Below are 17,077 nucleotides of genomic sequence, written 5' to 3'. Positions count from 1 at the left end.
GAACTTGGGAGGTTCAGTGGAGTGAAGATGACTAAATCTACCATCTAGAGCATGCTTCTTCCCCTGTGACTGCTTGGGATATCGCCCTGTGAGTGCCTGGGATATCGCCCTTTCCCAGCCTTTGCAGTAGAGTCAAGCCAGATGGGCTTTAAAACCACTGTTCCAGACTGTTCCTGCAATTCTGTGTGCAGCTCGCTGTCATCTCCCTTCCCACTAAGGAAAGATACCCCAGTACCACTTTCTGCACTTCTTCCCTTCTGCACCACTAACTAAACAATGGCAGAGAAAAAGAGAAGCTGAGCCTGAAGAGGACAAGCAACAGTGCAAGTGTCTCGAATTGTCTCCAGGCCCAAGCAGAAATTGACACAGGATCATTACCATGAGCAGAGTTGTTTGCTGTCTGCATGTCTCACCTCTGCTGGAGCACTCTTTTTCATCTGTGCAATGCCCATATAGTTAAGAGTAATTCAGCTCTCCCTGCAGGGAGTGAAAAATCTTGGCATGGAAAACAACAATAGAGAAGAGAGTGAGACTTCACTTCTGCAGTGTGAGCCCACGGAGCTGCTCTCCCTCCAGCATCTCGCGCACCAGCTGTGGTGCTGTGTAGGGCCTCAGAGCTCCCACTTGCTGAAAACAGGGATACTTTGTGTTCCAGGCAATTCCTTTCTGGTTTGGAACAGAAGTACAGGCCAGCATGGCAGAAGGTCTTCACGAACTCCTTGTACTCCCCTACACTGGAAGTTCAAGCAGTCACTAGCCCTGCTCTTACAGTCTTCCCACAACGTTCCTCAAAGCCCTAATGAGCAGCTTTGCTCAACCCCTTCAGCCTCCCCACCTGAGCCATTCATTAGGGCCTGACACTGCATTATGTGGGAAGGCTCCCTATAGATGGGGGATGTTTGGATTGTTTGGATTCCCATGCCATCAAAGTGGCATGGGAATGAGAAGCATGATCAAGGGACCAAACATAAGTACATGCTTATAAAATCCATATGGAGTAAGACAGATATGGAATGAATTTGAGCCTTCATCTCTGAAGGTTTATCCATGGAATGCTAGTGTGCCCTAAATGCTGAATGCCAGGAGTAGATATACTGCTCACCTCAAATCTAGAGTTCCTGTTACAGGCAAAATTCATACTAACAGTTTCTGAAATGCTTCCAGTGCACTCCAGCAATATTCCCTACTTCTGATAATACAGCTCAAAGGTGCAGTGTTCCTTCTAGACAGTGATGATATGTTAGTTTTTTTCTCTACAATGAGATTTATCACAAGGGGATTTAATAACATTTACTTAGGGACTTTACTGTTCTACAAACAATAATTTCAGAGAATCTAAGCTAGAGAGTGAGTACAGGAGGCCTCATCTTGCTCTTCCAGCCCTAAGAATGACTCGTTTTGGCCATATGATGGGATGTCATCCAAGATCCTCAAGATTTCTGTGGAGGACTCCAAGTACTCAATGTTTCCAGAAAATTCATATACACAAACACCTGAGGACAAATAAGCAACAAATACTGGTACAAAACTAGGACAAAATGCAATTCACTATCCTTTCTCATTATCATTCTAATGCCCTCAAAGATACATTTACTTTCAGTAGGAAGGCATTGCAAATACCTTCCAATAACATATCAAGACAGCTTCATCCTTCTCCATGTTTCTCATTTCCCAGACCACTCTCAGATCCTTGGGTTTTGCTCTATGTTTGGGTACAGTTCATTCTGATGATGAACTGGGGCCCTCCTCATGCCCTGCCAGCAAGCAGAGGTGTGTGTAGACCCTGCCCTGGGAGCTCACCCACACCTCCAAAAGCCTCTGCCAGCAAAACTGGTACCAAGGGTGGGGGTTAGCTTTGGCACAGGACCCTGGCAGGGTTGGAAAAGTGGGGCAGATAGTGTCCCTCAGAAGGGCTCCCTGCCTTCCAGGCCAACATTACCTCCTTCTCTCCAGCTCCTAAATGGGAACAGTGTCTCCTTCCCTGCAGCTCCTGACTGGGAACAGCACCGGGCAGGGGAAGGGCTCCCCGGGCTATGCACACAGGAGACCCTCAGGAGAAAGGAGCACCAAACAGCTCAAGACCGTCACGCAGCGATGCCCCGGGGAAGAGGGACCGCTGTGCTCTGGCTAACGCATGGGCAGCCCGAGGCGAGGGCGGCAGAGGCGAGGGCGTGAAGGGCGCCCTCAGGAGTCCCGGGAGGGCGAGGAGCTGCGCGAGAGTGAGGGCGGCGGGAGGGTGAAGGCGGCCGTCAGAGTGAGGGCGGGCGAGAGGGATGGCCTGGAGAGTCTCGGGAGGATGAAGGCGGGCGGGAAGAGCGCCCTGAGGAGCCCCAGGCGGGCGGGAGGGGAGCACTGAGCAACCTCGGGAGGGTAAGGGAGAGAGGGTCGCCCTGAGGAGCCTCAGGAGCGTGAGGGCAAGCAGGGACAGTTGCCTTCAGGAGCCGCGAGAGGGTGAGGGCGGGAAGCCACGGCCCCGCCCGCAGCACCCCCAGCTTGCGGGTACCTGAGGGGCGGGAGCCCGAGGCCGCGACCAGGTGCGCCCCGCCCCACCCCCGCCCCCGCCACCTCCAAGGGCCAATCAGCGAACGCGGGGACGCCGCAGGCGCCACACTGGGCTGTAGGCAGAGGGGGCGGGGTCTCCCTCCTTCTCTCTTTCCCTCTTTCTTTCTTTCCCTTCTTCTCTCCCCTCCCGTCTCGCCCGCTGTCCTTTCCCTTCAGCGCGGCGGTAGGAGGCGGCTAGGAGTACCGGTTTAGGTTATTTATTTGTTTATTTGGTCTTGCGGCCGCCCTGAGGCACATGAGGGCGATTATTTGCAGTATTTCTCGGTGTCCAGATTCTTGTACTCGGGGTTGTAGGGCGCCTTGGCGAAGCACATGGCAGCGGCGCGGTCGCAGTTGCAGATGAACGAGGCGCACTCCTTGTTCTTGCCTGGAGGAGAGAGAGCAGCGGTCAGAGCCCGCGGCTCCTTCGCTAGGCGCTGCAGTGACTCGGGCTGGCATTTCTGCTGTCAAGGTGTACTCGTTTCACTGTTGCCATCGTTCTGGGAGTGCGCAGGTTTCTCCCCACTAACCCACTGCCCCCAAAGCTTTGTGTTCCAGCCAAGCCATCTCTCTCTTTGCCCCTTCCTCCCTTCCCTGCAGCCCTATTTGCCAGCCTCTCTGCTCTTTACCTCCGTTCCAGAGCCCTGTAAAGTCTCCACTATTCATCAGAGGTGTCTGGCAGAAGACGTATAGCAATTCGCAGTTAACATACTGATCTCTTGGATACTGCCATTACAGGGCCTCCCAGAAAAGTACTCAATACCCTGAAGAGTAGACAGGCTTCCCTATATCCTGCCGTACCATATATCTTCATAAAACTTTAAATTGTGGGCTATATAGAGAATACTTGTTCCAGTGCCTGTGTGAGGTGCCCTCCTTTTAACAACCAGTTCCCCTGGCAAGAAGTTGCACTGGTGCGAATGTAACACAGCCCTGTGCCTTCCTAAGAGAGACTGGAGAACATCTGGAGTGATGTGGAAATGGACATACTGCTACATGTGATCTGCCCATCAGAGCAGCTGAAGTGGTACAGCTTAGTGTAGGGGTTGTCCAGGAGGAATCTGCAGGATTCCATTTTCTTTGCCTGGGTGTAGCAGTTATCATGTACTTGGCAGCACCTGGGAAATAAGGAGAAAAAGGTTAGAAAATACCAGAATTGCAAGCTCAACTGACCTGTAAGACACACAAATATGCTAGATTTGCTTTGACAAGGCACTGAACAATTAAAAAAAAGATACCCAGTGATAAGAGGGCAGACACAATGGGATAAAGTTGTGCCAGCTCATGGTCCAAGCGGTTCTAGTACATATATATACTTACAGGAGCATCTTCACACTTGTCTGTTGGGCACAGGGAAAGCAAAAGCCAGTGTTTACCCTACACACCCGCTCAGTGCCTGGTAGCTGACAAGCTCTCAGCCAACACAGTCCAAGACCTGGCTGTCAGACTTGTGTGTCTCTAAATTGCCCATGCCATTTCCTAGCATTTTGCAGTGCAATCCGGCCCTGCACATGTTGATGGTCAAGCACTGGGCAGAGTGTGCAGAGCTGCATCCAGGCTGCTGGCCCAGCACTGCTGCAAAAAAAAGGCTTGAATGAGCACACTGTGCTGCCATAGAAGAGAAAAGAGGAGTTGCTGTAATTATATTTTGTCTTAGTAATAAGGCATCAAGGTGTGATAGCGCACATCCTTTTCCCCTTGAATCCATCTGTGAGAAAAAGCTGCGTTCACAGCAGCCAGAGAGTTTTGTAAATGTTCACAGGCAGGGCCAGCTGAGATGAAGCTGAACCAGAAAAGTACAAGCAAGGAAAGAGGTTTGTAAAAGTAGAGTCTTATAAACCTGTCAAGCTTGTCCACTGGAGTGCCGGTGCCCCCCAAGCCACAGTAGCAGCCATAGTCAGCGAAGTCCAGCAGTGGGTAGCTGCCCGGCAGGGTGCACTTGATCATTTCGCGGAACAGCCACACAGCCCGGGGCGAGACCTCAGTGCTAGCTGCACCCACTGGGGAGAGACACAGAGAGTGGTTAGTGTCAGGTTCAGGGTTACCAGTGCGAGGGCAAGGGCACTTACACACCTGACAGCAGGAAAAGCAGGGCCAGGAACTTCATTCTCGCAGCACTTGACACAGAGACTGCTGCTAAGGGAAATGAGTCTTTATACAACAGGGTCACCTTGACATGGGTGTGATATAAACCAGCCAATATTTATGTTACTAAATGCAGACTTCTTCCATCAGAGGCTGTGGGCGGCAGGTTGTGGTGTGACCAGTTGAAGGCCAATTGAGATAAATCCATGAAAGACAGAAAGGCAAATATTTGCTCTCTAGATTTTTACTATTAAATTCTTGTAGTGCTACTATTAGAAGTCAGCCTGAAAGACCTGGATATTTTTAAGGGCTCTCTACTAAAAAATAATGGCAGTGTGGTAGTTCAGTTGGAAGTTTCTGGCACACTAATTAAGTACCTGCCACTAATGCTTGCATCCTCTTTTTATGGTATCCCACTTATCATTAATCCTGTATCTCTCCATGGGTTCTCTTGGTGTAATGCAGAAAATAAGGTACAGGTTGTCCACTCACATCAAATGACTATTTGGCATGAGCTGAACTGAAAAAAAATCAAGCTGTTCTTTACTTTAAAACCACAGAGAAGGAGGTACTACTAGGCAAGAAACAGGAGCCAAGTGATCTGGAAAACCTCTCTATTTGGCTTAAACAAGGAGTAGTATCTGGTTTTATGTGGCCTTAAGCAATTTACACTGGAAATGAACCGGGCTTAGAAGTTTCAACATACACAGCAGACTTCAGTAACTTAGAGCAGTTTCTCTTTCTCCAACACCAATGCAGAACCCAGTTAAGAACCTTTGGTCCTCTGTGCCAAGGGATGAGCTGAGTTAGGAACCTTGAAAGAAGTTCAAAAAAATGGGTAAGAAAAAGCTTCCTGGAATCAGCCTTGGGTAAGTAAAAACATTGCACTCATATTTAGATCCCAGAGGCTCTGGCATTTTCAGGGCTACAGGTTTGGCATTTTGACACACTCAAGATACAGTTATTAGATGTGATTGTCAAGTCTGTGTTGATTTCCAAAGCACCAAACAAGCCCTCAGCTTTTAAGAGCAGAGGAGGAGGCAAAGGCCACCTTTCTGCAACAGCCCAATATACCAGAGTGCTCATGCAGGAAACTTTGGGCTCACCACCCACCAGTAGGTTCCAAAAAGGGTGATGAGGACACCTTCCTCCTCATAGGGTCTGAAACTACACCAGGGTACCCACAGTACCCACTGGATGTTGACATATCTGTAGGACATCTAGGTAAAGCTAGACATGGTGCTGAACAACCAGATCGATTCCAACTTTTTTGATCTCTTCAACCGCTCCCATTCTGGGGCTCCCCACTCATGGATTACCTACAGCCAAATGGATGCCGAGTTGCAGATTTAAGATTCTCAGTGTTCTAACAGAGTATTGAACAAACATTAAAGGCCGACGTAAAGGACAGTCTGTATGCACAGTTAGTTCAGAAAAAACAATTTAAACTTTTGTCCACAGATCAATCTGCCGACTTTCCCTTCAATATCCACTTAAGTGCTCTCTGTCTTCTCTGCTTTTACCATTTAAAAAAAAAAAATTGTTTTCGTACCTATGAAACATAGGAATCTGTGGTTCCTTTTTCCTCTTTTCTCAGTATCTGATGTATTATTGATGTTTGCTATAAAATTTCCAGTCAAGTGGCCTTTTAAAATCATAAATCAACAACTTCCTACATTTTTAGTTCAACAAAAGGATCACCAAGTGTGGGAAAGCAAGCATGTGAGCATTACAAGAGTGCCTCATGAGAAAAATCCCAGCAGGGTAAAGATTTTTTCACCGATGCTATTTTTGGTTCCCCCCAACCTGTGCTGTATACAAAGCCACTGGTCCTCAGTACACTTGTGAGTGCATTTCAACCTCTTAACTGGTTCCAACTTACAGGCTTAAGCCTTAAATTATTTTTAAGACTTTTTTATAAGCCCCATTGCAGAGTTCCCTACTATTCTACACTGTTAAAATTCTCCTTTCTCTCTTTTGTCTGTTAAGGACTTTACTTCCCATCTCCACATTTTACTTTCTTACATCTAGCTTCCTTGGTCCACCACAGTCAATTGAATCCAGGGTATGAGCCTAACTTCTAAGCACCACATTATCTCCTTTTCTGAACCTACAAATACTTAAACAAAACCTCCGTAATGTAGAGAAGAGACACAATCTCTACTAAAACCAGATCTGCCTCACATTATAAACTGGGCCACTGCCCAAGTAGGGAAGCATAACAGTGAGTAAGAGACCTGCCTGGGGCTTTTATCCTTGAGGCGGGATGCAACTCCTGCCAAGTCTAAGTTCACCTGAAATCTCCCCCACTGGAAAACCTCGCACCCCCAAATAATGACAGAGAAGGACAGTTTTCAAATAATTTATTAGGAATTTAAAACTGAAATCTGGAAAAAGGGTTACAGGTGTGGAGAGAACAAACATTGGAGTGTAATAACTTACTGGCTTAAAAACACAGCTTTATTTCTTTTAAAAAAATGCCCACCCTGAAACCAGAGCCCTAGCCTCCAGGCAGTGGCTAGAGAGTGACTCACAGCCCAGCAGCAGCACAGCTGGCCCAGGATGTCTGGAGGGGGCACAGAAGCAGCTCAGCGCATACACCAAGAGGGAGGAAAGCGCTGTCTGCAGACCCAAATTTGAAGTATATAGAATAAAAATAAACCCAATAAAATGCAGCTCTTCTTTAATTAGGAAATATTTAAAAAAACAGACATACAGACTCTTGTCTCAGTAACAAAAATTATTGCTTTGTGTTTTCAGTACTGATCTGTTAAGTACCTTCTTAACTAAACAGAACTCTCCAAACGCATCGCTCAGGTCAGGACAAATTCCAGCAGACAGGGGAGAGATGGAAGAGAAGGGCCCCGTGGGCACTGTGGCCCTCCCAGTCCTTTTCTAAATGCCCATCTCCTTTATAGGGGCTCAGTTTGGGAGAAGAGAGGGAATGATTTTTAAACTTAAGATGAAGCTGTTATTTCCCTGGGAAAAGAGTTTGGCTGCATCTTAATAAAAGGCTTAATCACCCCCCTTAACAAGGTCTTTGGTTCACTGAAATCCAGACCCAAACCTGCCCTGTGTACTCCTGCTGGAGGCCTCCCCTGGCAGAGTGCTGGTTAGCAGGGGCCTGGATCATACCAGGGGAAGCTCCAGCAGGTTCTGGAGAAGGGACCGGATCACCCGCACAGGACAACTGACAAATTCCCACAGTCTTCAGAACACAGAGTAAAGCAAACGGGAAGCTGCAATTCTATAATTCATATAATCCCTGAGAAGCCCTTAACCCGCCCCCAAATCACCACCCTAATGCTTTTCTCCCCTGTTAATGAATCCCCATCCCAGAGCCTTGCCCTTCAGAGAACGACTACCCAAATCTCCCCCTGACTGACACCCCTTCTGATACCCTCGTCTCTGGAGGAGGATCCCCTTTCTCAGGAAATCTTGATGCAAGCGATATTGTTTGGAGAGCGAATTCCTTTCGAAGTAACCAAGACAAGCAACGGCAGCAAAGCCCTTTGCCTAAGCCAGCCCAGAGCTGGCGCTACAGAGCCCAGGGATGGAGTCTGTACATCGAGCAATTCAAAGCAGCTTTAACCCGCTCAGCAAAACAGCCGATGGCTGGTACGTTTCACTCCCGCCCGCCCCCCCCGCCCCCCTTTCATCTCATCTTACAGTAAAAGGTGTACAAAAAAAGAACAAAGTCCTGTCAGGATTCTGCTGGAGAGTATTGCTCGCGCTGTGGCACCAAGTCCAGGACCTGGAGCGGCTCCTTGGAGCCAGGCTGCAGGCAGCAGCCAGGTTCAGCTCACAATATTTACATATTATACAGGAGGAAAAGAAAACCCCACGTAAAACTAAACCTAGGGAAAAAAAAATCTTTCAGCTGTAAGGATAGTGTTTTTCACTTAGCAAAATATACATTTGTTTTGTTCCATAGCGATGTCCAACATTTTCGGATCCTTGGAGTTTCACACTTTTCAAAGCCTCACATTCCTCACATTTACAAAACAGAAACAATTAAAAACAGTTTCTTTAAAAAAAATAGAAATACAGCAGTTCCTCTCAGCCTTTGCTCTCTGTCTCTTTCTTCCCTTCAGAACTGCATTCTTGTTACATACCGTGCTTTAAAAACACTGACGACAACAACAACAGTTGAAAATATTCAAAACAGTTTCAAAGCCAAATAAAAATACTCCTCAATGAAAACTACCTAACACAATCACAAAGCCAATTCATAAAATATGTCTACTAGCTCGGGAAAGAGCAAACAACAAAAAGAAGGGGCAGCCCCCAAAAACGATAAAAAAATAAAATAAAAAAATAAAACTAACAGCTAATAAAATAAATAAAAGAAGAATCAGTGGGCTGGGGGCAGGGAGGGGGAAGCGTAAACCGTCGGTGGTTAGTAACAAAGCGAGATGATCTCCTCAGGTTCAGTCCAGTGTGGTCTGGTCAAAGGGAGAGATCGGGCAGGGTGGCAGGAGCCTGGCAGCCAGCCGGCAGTGTGCAGTTTGATTCAAGAGAAAGGTAACCTTGGCTCATCCCCCGAGGCTCACCAGATCCTCCAGCCGCTCACTGTCCTCGGTTAGGTCACTGGGGAATCTACAGGACATAGCAGGAGAGGGAAGGGACAGGATCTAGAACAACCACAGCTTTCCTTCTGGGGTTTTCTTCCTGTGTGATCTGACAGTGATCTCAATACCCAAACTTTGCCCCAACACAGTCTTGCTCTGCACATCGCTGGGACAGGGCATGGGAGAGACGTTTCCATCTCTAATGGCAACATGCAGGCCTGGGAAACAAGGTCCCACACACCATGTGGCCTGGCCCGTGGGAGGGCTGGGACATAGCAGGAGGGTTCAGCCATTTCCCCAGCACTCAGCTCAGTGCAGCTCTGCCAGGCTGCCATGGGCTCCTGTCCATGGACACCGTTCCCTCCAGTTTTTGCCCTCCTTTTTGAAAAGCTGGTTGTTGAATTTATTTTAAATTTCAAGCCAGCTAACTTCAATCATATTTGTAAAGCAAACAAAGAATATCCACCAGCTCCCTCTCAGCCCATCCAAGGACCAAAACTAGAACTGATCAAACTTTCCTTCTGCCCTTCTCCCAGGCAGGAGATGAAAAACCTCCCTTCCCAGAGACTGGTCTCAGCAGCAGTGAGAAGAACCAGCTGCATGGTGGAGGCTTCCCCAGCCACACAGAAGAGCCAAGCTTTTCTCTCAGGATCACCACTGGGTTGTGACTCTGGCCAACCCTGCAGATGTTTTCTCTTTTTGTCAGTGCTTCATTTTCTTCCTCTTTGTGCCAGACACTAAGACACTCTCCACTCCCAGCCTGGGGAGCATTCAGTAGGAACCCAACCTGCCAAGCCTCTGGTGCAGGAGAGAGCCCCAGGCTGGCCACAGGACTCCTCCCGCCGACTGGGCCAGGCCATGGAGCCTCACAGCAACATCCACAGCTTCAGCTGAGAGCCCGAGCACAGGGGCCAGCTGAGAACCTCACTCCTCTCTCTCTCTTTACCTGCTCCTGTTCAAAGGTCTCTTACCTCCTGCCTCCTTGGTCCCCAGCTTCAGTGATACCCATTGGTAAAAGCTGTTGCAATCAAGGGACCCTGTGAAGAAAGAGTTAAAACCCCACTCTTAAACAAAAGAAAAGTGAAGAAGAATTACTAACACGACAAATTCAGTCATGGCCCAGATGACAGAGAAACTATTTTCAGTTGGAGGTGCCAGGTCTAAAGAGCACATCACCCTGCAGGATGCTGTGTCAGGGCCAAGACAGGCTCTTGGAAAGCCTGAGCTAGATCTGGGAAAGGTCTGGAGATCAGGACCTTGAGTGGTGATCAGGCAGAGCCAGCAGAAACCAAGGATGTGGACTCCAAGTGAGCCACTGCACTCTGCACAGTCTGTCTTTGGTCTGGGGCTCAGCAGTGGCACAGCCAATGCTGCAGTGGGTGGTATTTCATAAACAGAAATCAGGCTGTAGGCTGTAGGCTGAGGGGGCTGCCCGCTGCTGCTCACCTCCCTCACCATGTGGAGACACAGCCCACTCCCCATCTCCCTCCCCCCCAGAGGGCACAGGGAGCACTCACCCCTAGGCTGTGTCCAAAGCCGGTGCTTGGGGCTGGACTGGCAGCGCTGATGTAACTGCTAACCCCTGAGTCCTGGTTGGCGGCTCCATAAAGCTCTGCCATCGGCCCGGGACTGGTGGTGCCCAGAAACCCACCAGTGCGACTGGGGGTGGAACCTACAGCAGGCAGCAGAACTACGTAGTGAAGATCCCAAAAATGCAACCCCATCCCACCCCCCCTCCCACAGCCCCTTGGCAAACCTCCATGACAAGACTCCCCCGCTGGGGAGAAAGTGGAGTTACCTGTCCCTCGCACCACGGCCGCTGCAGCCGCTGCTGCTGCCATTGGTCCATATGCAGTGAGGGGGATTGCTGGAAAAGAAGGAATAGGCATCTCAGGAGCATTGTGGCTACATGGGAAACTCCTCGAAGGCAGCCTTCATTTCCCACTGCAAAATACTGGGCCCACACATACATACTGTCTTAGTGCACCGAGGACATCCAAGGATGACAACAGGAAAATGCATAGCCCTGAATTTATCAGTGTTCTTTTGCACTGCCAGCGTCCAGCAGAATGCACGAGCCATGCTCTGTCAAGCCCACACCCCAGAGCAGCCAAAGGCACGGTATGGAAAAGCTAGCTGAATGAGAAGTGGGCAATTTCAGATGTATGCTGTCACTACTAAGCTTGCAAGATGCAGTTAATCTGAAGCTACGGATCCAGATTTTGCAGTGAATGTGGAGAATAGGAAAAGCTCAAGGACAGAAGCTTAACATCCTGAGGCTCAGCCCCTCCTCTGTCTCTTGGTAATATTCTTGAATAACAGCCTCTTTCTATTCTTTAATAGCCTCTTTCTCCCTATTTCTTTGCTCAAGATCTACCATCCTTCTCACACTGAGTTTTGCTCCTGAATTGCTCAAAACCTCATTGTTCATTGTAGAAAAGCAGGAAACATATACCTAGGGAGCAGGAACTAGAAATGGCTTAATTAAAACAGTTAAGTCTTAATTTATATGTAGCAGTTCTAATTCCCAACTCTACTGCCACAGGCATTCAGCCCTCGGGGCAGAAGGCATCTAGCCAGTATGTTTCTCTTTGCCCTTAAAATGACTGGGTCAGCATTTCATGCTTGAATGTGAAATTCACTGTGATTCTGTTTAGAGCACCATAAAAAGAGGTCAGAACAAATCAATCATGTAAAGGCTGAAACCCAGACTAGCTTAGGAGGGAATATTTAGTAGCAGGCACCAGCCTGTTACAAGCAAACATCATACGAGGCTTCTATCTGGGTTAGTTGCTCATTACAGGCCCTGGGCCAATGCAAGCATGTTGCTGCTTCACATCACCCCCAAAGATGCTGTTCTGGGAAAGAAAGGCTTCTGGCAGCCACTCTCCTACCCCATCCCTGCTGCAAGTCCCTAACACACGAGTGAATGTGGTTTTACTGAGAAAGGAGGCGAGGTCTTCTCAAAAGCTCCAGTTCTTTTTCCAAGAAAAACCCTTCTTGCCTTTGCAGTCTTACGTACTGAGACACCAGGCTTGTGTTGTGGTGACAAAGCACCTGTGCGTGCATCCCTGGCTGTGCCATCCCCTCCATTTGGTTCCCCTTGCCAAGCCACAAAGTGCAGCCCATGTGTGCTGCAGCCACTTGAAGGCACAAGGGCCCTTGAGTGCACAGCTCGCTGCACCTTCGTGGGAGCGGGGGCCCTGCCCTCTGTGGGGCCAACTCCAGCCTATACATGGGAATCGCAGCCGGCTGCGCAGGGCTTGTTTAACAGGAGGTAAGCATATCGAGGAGGGAAGAATGCCATGACCTCCAGCTGGTATTTCAGAGAGACACTCAGGACTGTAAGCTAACGTGGCATCCAGCCAGGACAGCAGCATTAATAACTTCTTGTTGTGCAGAGCCCTGGTGCACCCAGGCTACCGGTGACAGCCAGGCATCAGGTGAGTCACCTCTGCTAGGGAAAGGCACAGGACAGCCGGGGGTGGACATGAAGGGAAAAACACTTCTGCCAAGTCACCAACATTTCGCTACAAATGTGATGGGTTTTGCAGAAAAACACACATGTAAATAAACAACTGGACCCCCATCTGCTTTGCTTGCTAATCAGAAGGCTCAAAGGTGCTTATGCAGCTGTATACATTGTGTCAGGGAAGGGTTTTGTTAAGAGGGAGACAGGATTTAGTCTTCCCCCACCTCCCTCAGGGAAATTTGTTCATAGGTGGCCACCAACCTCAGTAGAGAGTCCCTGATGATTAACATAATTTTGTTTCACAGAAACTCCCTTTCAAGCCTGTTTGTACTGCTAATTCCAGAAAAGCTTCCCAGGAAGGTTTTCCATACCCTTTTGCAGAGAAATACAAGCCCTGAAACAGGTGGGGGGGCAAGGAAGCACTGGGAAGGAGGACCACAGAAATGAGATGGCACACAGGGAGCAGAGTGCTACACAAAGCTGCTTTTCTATGACAAAAATCATGGACAGGACAGAGCTGGGGAAAACATGGCCATAGAGGGGAGAGGAGACAGAAGGAACATCACGTAGGGAGAACACACTGCACACACCCCGGGAGCTGAGGATCCAGAGGGCATTTGGACTTTGAACACACTGACAATGATCCTCTGCTCCCATTTTGTTCCACAGCTCCCTACAAGCACTGCAGAACTTTGCAAAGTCCCACCACACTCACTCCTACCTGGGAAGCCTGTGTGGGAGTAGCTGGGGAGCTGCACCACCCAGAGAAGGGAAAGCATTCCCTGCAGCCCCTCCTGCCCAGGGAAATGGGATTAGAGTAACCAGGGGTGCATCTACACCCTCTCCCTCCCCCCAGCACTCCAAATTTCATTCTTGCAACAGCTCAGGTTAAAGCCATTTGTAGACCTGTGGAAGTCACCCTGCTCTCTGCAGTTTCCATATCTGGTTTACATACAGCCTGGGGCAAGGAGCAAAAAATGAGGCAAGCAGCAGGAAAGGACCTGCATGGCCCTTTTCAGAGGCAATGCACACGGCTCTGACTGCCTCTCCATCTTTTCATCCCCAGCTTTCCAGATGAAAGAGGAAGGAAATAAGGCACATTTCCAGTCTAACTGCACGAGGCTGCGGAGCAGCAACATCACTGAAACAGCCCAAAGCCCCCTTCTGCCCTTCCAGCTTGTGAGTTTAGGAAATGAGTGGGACTGACCTGTGAGCTCAGGGAGGACGGGGGCACTCGGGAGAGGGGTCCGCTCTACACGGAACTCTAAAAACGAAATGCAAGACAGCTTAGGAATTCATCAAATGCCCCAAGGGAGACCCCGCAGAGACACAGCAGCCGGGGTCTGCTGGGGGAGCAGTCTGCAACCAGACTGCGACCAGGCCAGTGTCTTCTTTAAACTGATTTATAACTGGTGCTGAAAGGTGCTCGACTCCTGCCCTGAAGGCTGAAAGGATCCATTTATCCTTGGAATAAATGTGGCCAGGGCAGGGCAAGTTCAAGCTTCAATGTGCAGCCTCAGGTCTGCCCTGGAGCACTGCTCTGTGACCTGGCCAATCTGACCTGTCAGCGGCAAGGCCAGTAGGTGCTCAGTACGTGCCACACTCAGCCTGGCACAGGTTTACAATGAGGGACTTGAAGCCACTACAGCTGGATTCATGGAGAGCTTCCAGACAGCCAGGAGGCAACAGCAACTTTCAGCCAGTCAGCCTGGGCTCACCTCAGGCGAAGGGGAAACTTCTCATTCCCAGCCCCTAATATCAAAACTTCATATATCAACCATCACACTGAGGGATGGAGTAAGGAAGGGATGCTCAGAGTTGCCACATCTCTAGAAAACAGCAATAGCACAGTGTGTCCCTTAAATGTGCTCTGCCTCATTTCCCTGCCTGGCAGAGAGTGAGAGGGAGGAGAGGCCCCACAAAGCTCTGAGCAGCTGCGGCACAGCAGGTTCCAGCCATTGATCTCAGAATCCATGTTCTGAGCACATGGCAGGGGTGGGAGCTTGAAACCACCCAGTCTGCAGGGGATCTGCAGCCCCCTGGCCAAGCAGATGCTTTGTGAAGGTGGTGAGTGGTCCAGGCACTGTTCACAACACAACTGCAGTGCTGCAGGCCCCTGCCTTTTGCATGCCCAGGAGTTCCCTGGCACACAGGGTTTAACATTCTGTTCTACTTCCAGAGTGGTGGCAACTCTGGTAAAGAGAGAGAGACACACACAAAGGCGGTGAGACAGGCAGAGCTGCAGGGCCCTTCTGTGTCACAGCAGCAGCCCTACAGAGGAGGCCAGCAGAAATGGTGTCGGAGCAGCCTTGGGCTTTTCTTGCCACTGCAGTGTGAGGATAATCCTAATGAAGGACAGGCTGTTCCCACCTATTCCAGGCTTCTCCCATCCCCCTTCCACATCCATCTTCAATTTAAAGAAAGACCAAACAGGGGAAAGGGTGAAAGGGGCAGGGCCTGGGTTATAGATCATGCCAGAGGCTCCCATCACCTGAAGGCAGACCAAAAAACAGAGCAGGGAGTTCTACTCACCAGGAAACTGGTAAGTGTAACCAGGTGCAATGCCAGTGTAACTTCGACTCGCGTAGGTGGCAGCTTGGAAGCCTGGATAACCTGGGGAAGAGAAAAGGACTCTGTTACTGCAAGCTGGCAAGGTCTGTGCCTGCAGTACCTGGCTGCTCACGAGCAACATGACCATCCTTTGGCATTAGACAGCAGAAAGAGGGGTAACAGCAGAAGCCCCAGGAGAGTGCTGGGCAGAGCGCAAAACGCGTGCGAGCCTGCAGAAGAGTTTTAGCAGACCCATTTAATTTTTCCTTGCTCCAAACACGTAAGGACGTGGAGATTTCCTTCTTAAACTCACAGCTCCGCAGACTAAGGCTTTCTGATACATCAGCTGGATTTACAAACTGGAGATCAAGGAGGAAGGGGCATTTGAATGGCTGAACAGCTCTGAGTCACTTTTGCACTAGAAGGGCTGGTGAATGCAGGTACAAAGCATATTTCTTCCTGGCACAGGCAGGAGCACAACTCCTGCTGTTCTCCGGGAAGCTGACCACCTACAGGAACAAGCCTGTGAGAATGCAGGGCATTGACTCACAGATTAATATTTGATTTGAGATCTCCCAAGACATGAGTCTGTGGATTTCCCAGTGACTCAGTTTGAATCTTGCTGCTTTAAAATCCACATGGCTTAGAAAAGGCAAAACCCAAAACCACTGGAGATTTATTTTCCTTCAATAAGTCAAGTGAAAAAAAAAAGGCTGGAGATTTATTTTCCTTCAATAAGTCAAGTGAAAACATTGGTGGAAAAATGCCCTTTTGGGGGTTTTGTTCAGTGACTAACTGCTACTCAGCAGGCTTAGCACTGAGAGCCAGGCTGAGTACACCTTGCCCAGCAACACCAGCAATGATCCTGAGCAAACAGTACTCTTGGGTCTGAGCTCCAGTGAAAGTGGGAAGAGAGAGAAGCCAGGACCAACACTCACACTGGAAGGATCATGCTGACTCTCAGATCTAGGCATGAGGTTTTGTAGACCTGGAAAATGAGGCTACAAATGACTCTTTTTTTCATTTCTTAATTTTATCTGAATGCTTCTGCCTTACGAGCATTGGTAGACATGATACCCAGCCTGCTTGTCACCAATTTCTCCTTACAAGACAGTCCCATGATAAAGGTATCACTTTCCCTGCAATACCAGATATTTGCTGTACCTGAGAGGGAGGGAACAGAGTGAAATAACACTGAACTAGAACTTTAAAGGCATTTTAACAGTCTTTAAATGGCAGAGGGGACATTTACGCAGACCACTGTTTCAAGTGGAAGCTCAGGGGCTCTTTTAATCAACTAATTCATCAGCAAGCCTGTAGAAGTATGGGAGGAAGATGCCTGGGTGCAGATTACTCCACACTCAGCTCTGCAGTTACATCCTATTCCATATGAAGGGATTGCTGTCCGTGCGCCACGGCACTGCGGGACCGTGGAGGAGCTGCCGAGAGGCAGAACCGCCCCGCAGGGGCTGTGCCCAGCCGGCCCGGCTATCGCAGGACCGGCCGGGCTGTCGCAGGGCAGCGGTGGCACGTTTGCAGTTTTTCCAGGTGCCAGCAGAGGGCAAGTTGCGATCGCGAACAGGTCCCGGCGCCCCCGCAGCGCCGCCGGCCCCGCACGAGGAGCGCTGCCCTTGGCCACTGCGCCGCTCCCGGAATAAACCTCTAAGCTGCTGCCTGGCACGGCCGGCAGCGGGGGAGCGCGGGAGAGCTGTCCGGGGGCTTACCCAGCATGCCGATGCCCAGCATGAAGGCATCCATCCCGTAAGGCATGACTCGGGACCGCCCTCGTGCAGAGCCCGTTGGAGACATCACCTCCTTCGGCTGAGCTTTTTTACACTCCACCTGCCACAAGAAAGTA

General features: G+C 49.6%; 2 protein-coding genes across 3 annotated transcripts in view; both read right to left on the bottom strand.

Moving 5' to 3' along the window:
* Positions 1-2,768: 2,768 nt before the first annotated feature.
* Positions 2,769-6,892, bottom strand: PLA2G1B (phospholipase A2 group IB). The gene is made up of 4 exons (XM_042053916.1): positions 4,615-6,892; positions 4,382-4,541; positions 3,532-3,659; positions 2,769-2,929 (listed from the first exon to the last, which is right to left on the bottom strand). Exons 1-4 carry the CDS (start codon positions 4,646-4,648, stop codon positions 2,808-2,810), a joined length of 444 nt encoding a protein of 147 aa, XP_041909850.1. The 5' UTR covers positions 4,649-6,892; the 3' UTR covers positions 2,769-2,807.
* Positions 6,893-6,972: 80 nt separating this feature from the next.
* The window catches only part of MSI1 (musashi RNA binding protein 1), a 30,566-nt gene continuing 20,461 nt past the window's right edge, over positions 6,973-17,077 (bottom strand). Inside the window, exons 9-15 of one of the 2 annotated variants that reach the window (XM_042053914.1) lie at positions 16,944-17,061; positions 15,202-15,282; positions 13,877-13,933; positions 10,996-11,064; positions 10,715-10,869; positions 10,169-10,234; positions 6,973-9,225 (exon numbers count right to left, since the gene is read on the bottom strand). In XM_042053914.1, coding sequence (XP_041909848.1) covers positions 10,193-10,234; positions 10,715-10,869; positions 10,996-11,064; positions 13,877-13,933; positions 15,202-15,282; positions 16,944-17,061 — 522 coding nt within the window. In that variant the 3' untranslated portion in view covers positions 6,973-9,225; positions 10,169-10,192. The remainder of the gene's footprint in view (positions 9,226-10,168; positions 10,235-10,714; positions 10,870-10,995; positions 11,065-13,876; positions 13,934-15,201; positions 15,283-16,943; positions 17,062-17,077) is intronic. The other variant, XM_042053915.1, reaches the window with a different exon arrangement.

The sequence above is a fragment of the Corvus kubaryi genome, unplaced genomic scaffold (genome assembly GCF_017639235.1).
Source record: "Corvus kubaryi isolate FWS band 111438036 unplaced genomic scaffold, C.kubaryi_AGA036_p1.0 split1-37173, whole genome shotgun sequence".
NCBI lineage: Eukaryota > Metazoa > Chordata > Aves > Passeriformes > Corvidae > Corvus > Corvus kubaryi.
This window is presented reverse-complemented; position numbering and strand designations above follow the sequence as displayed.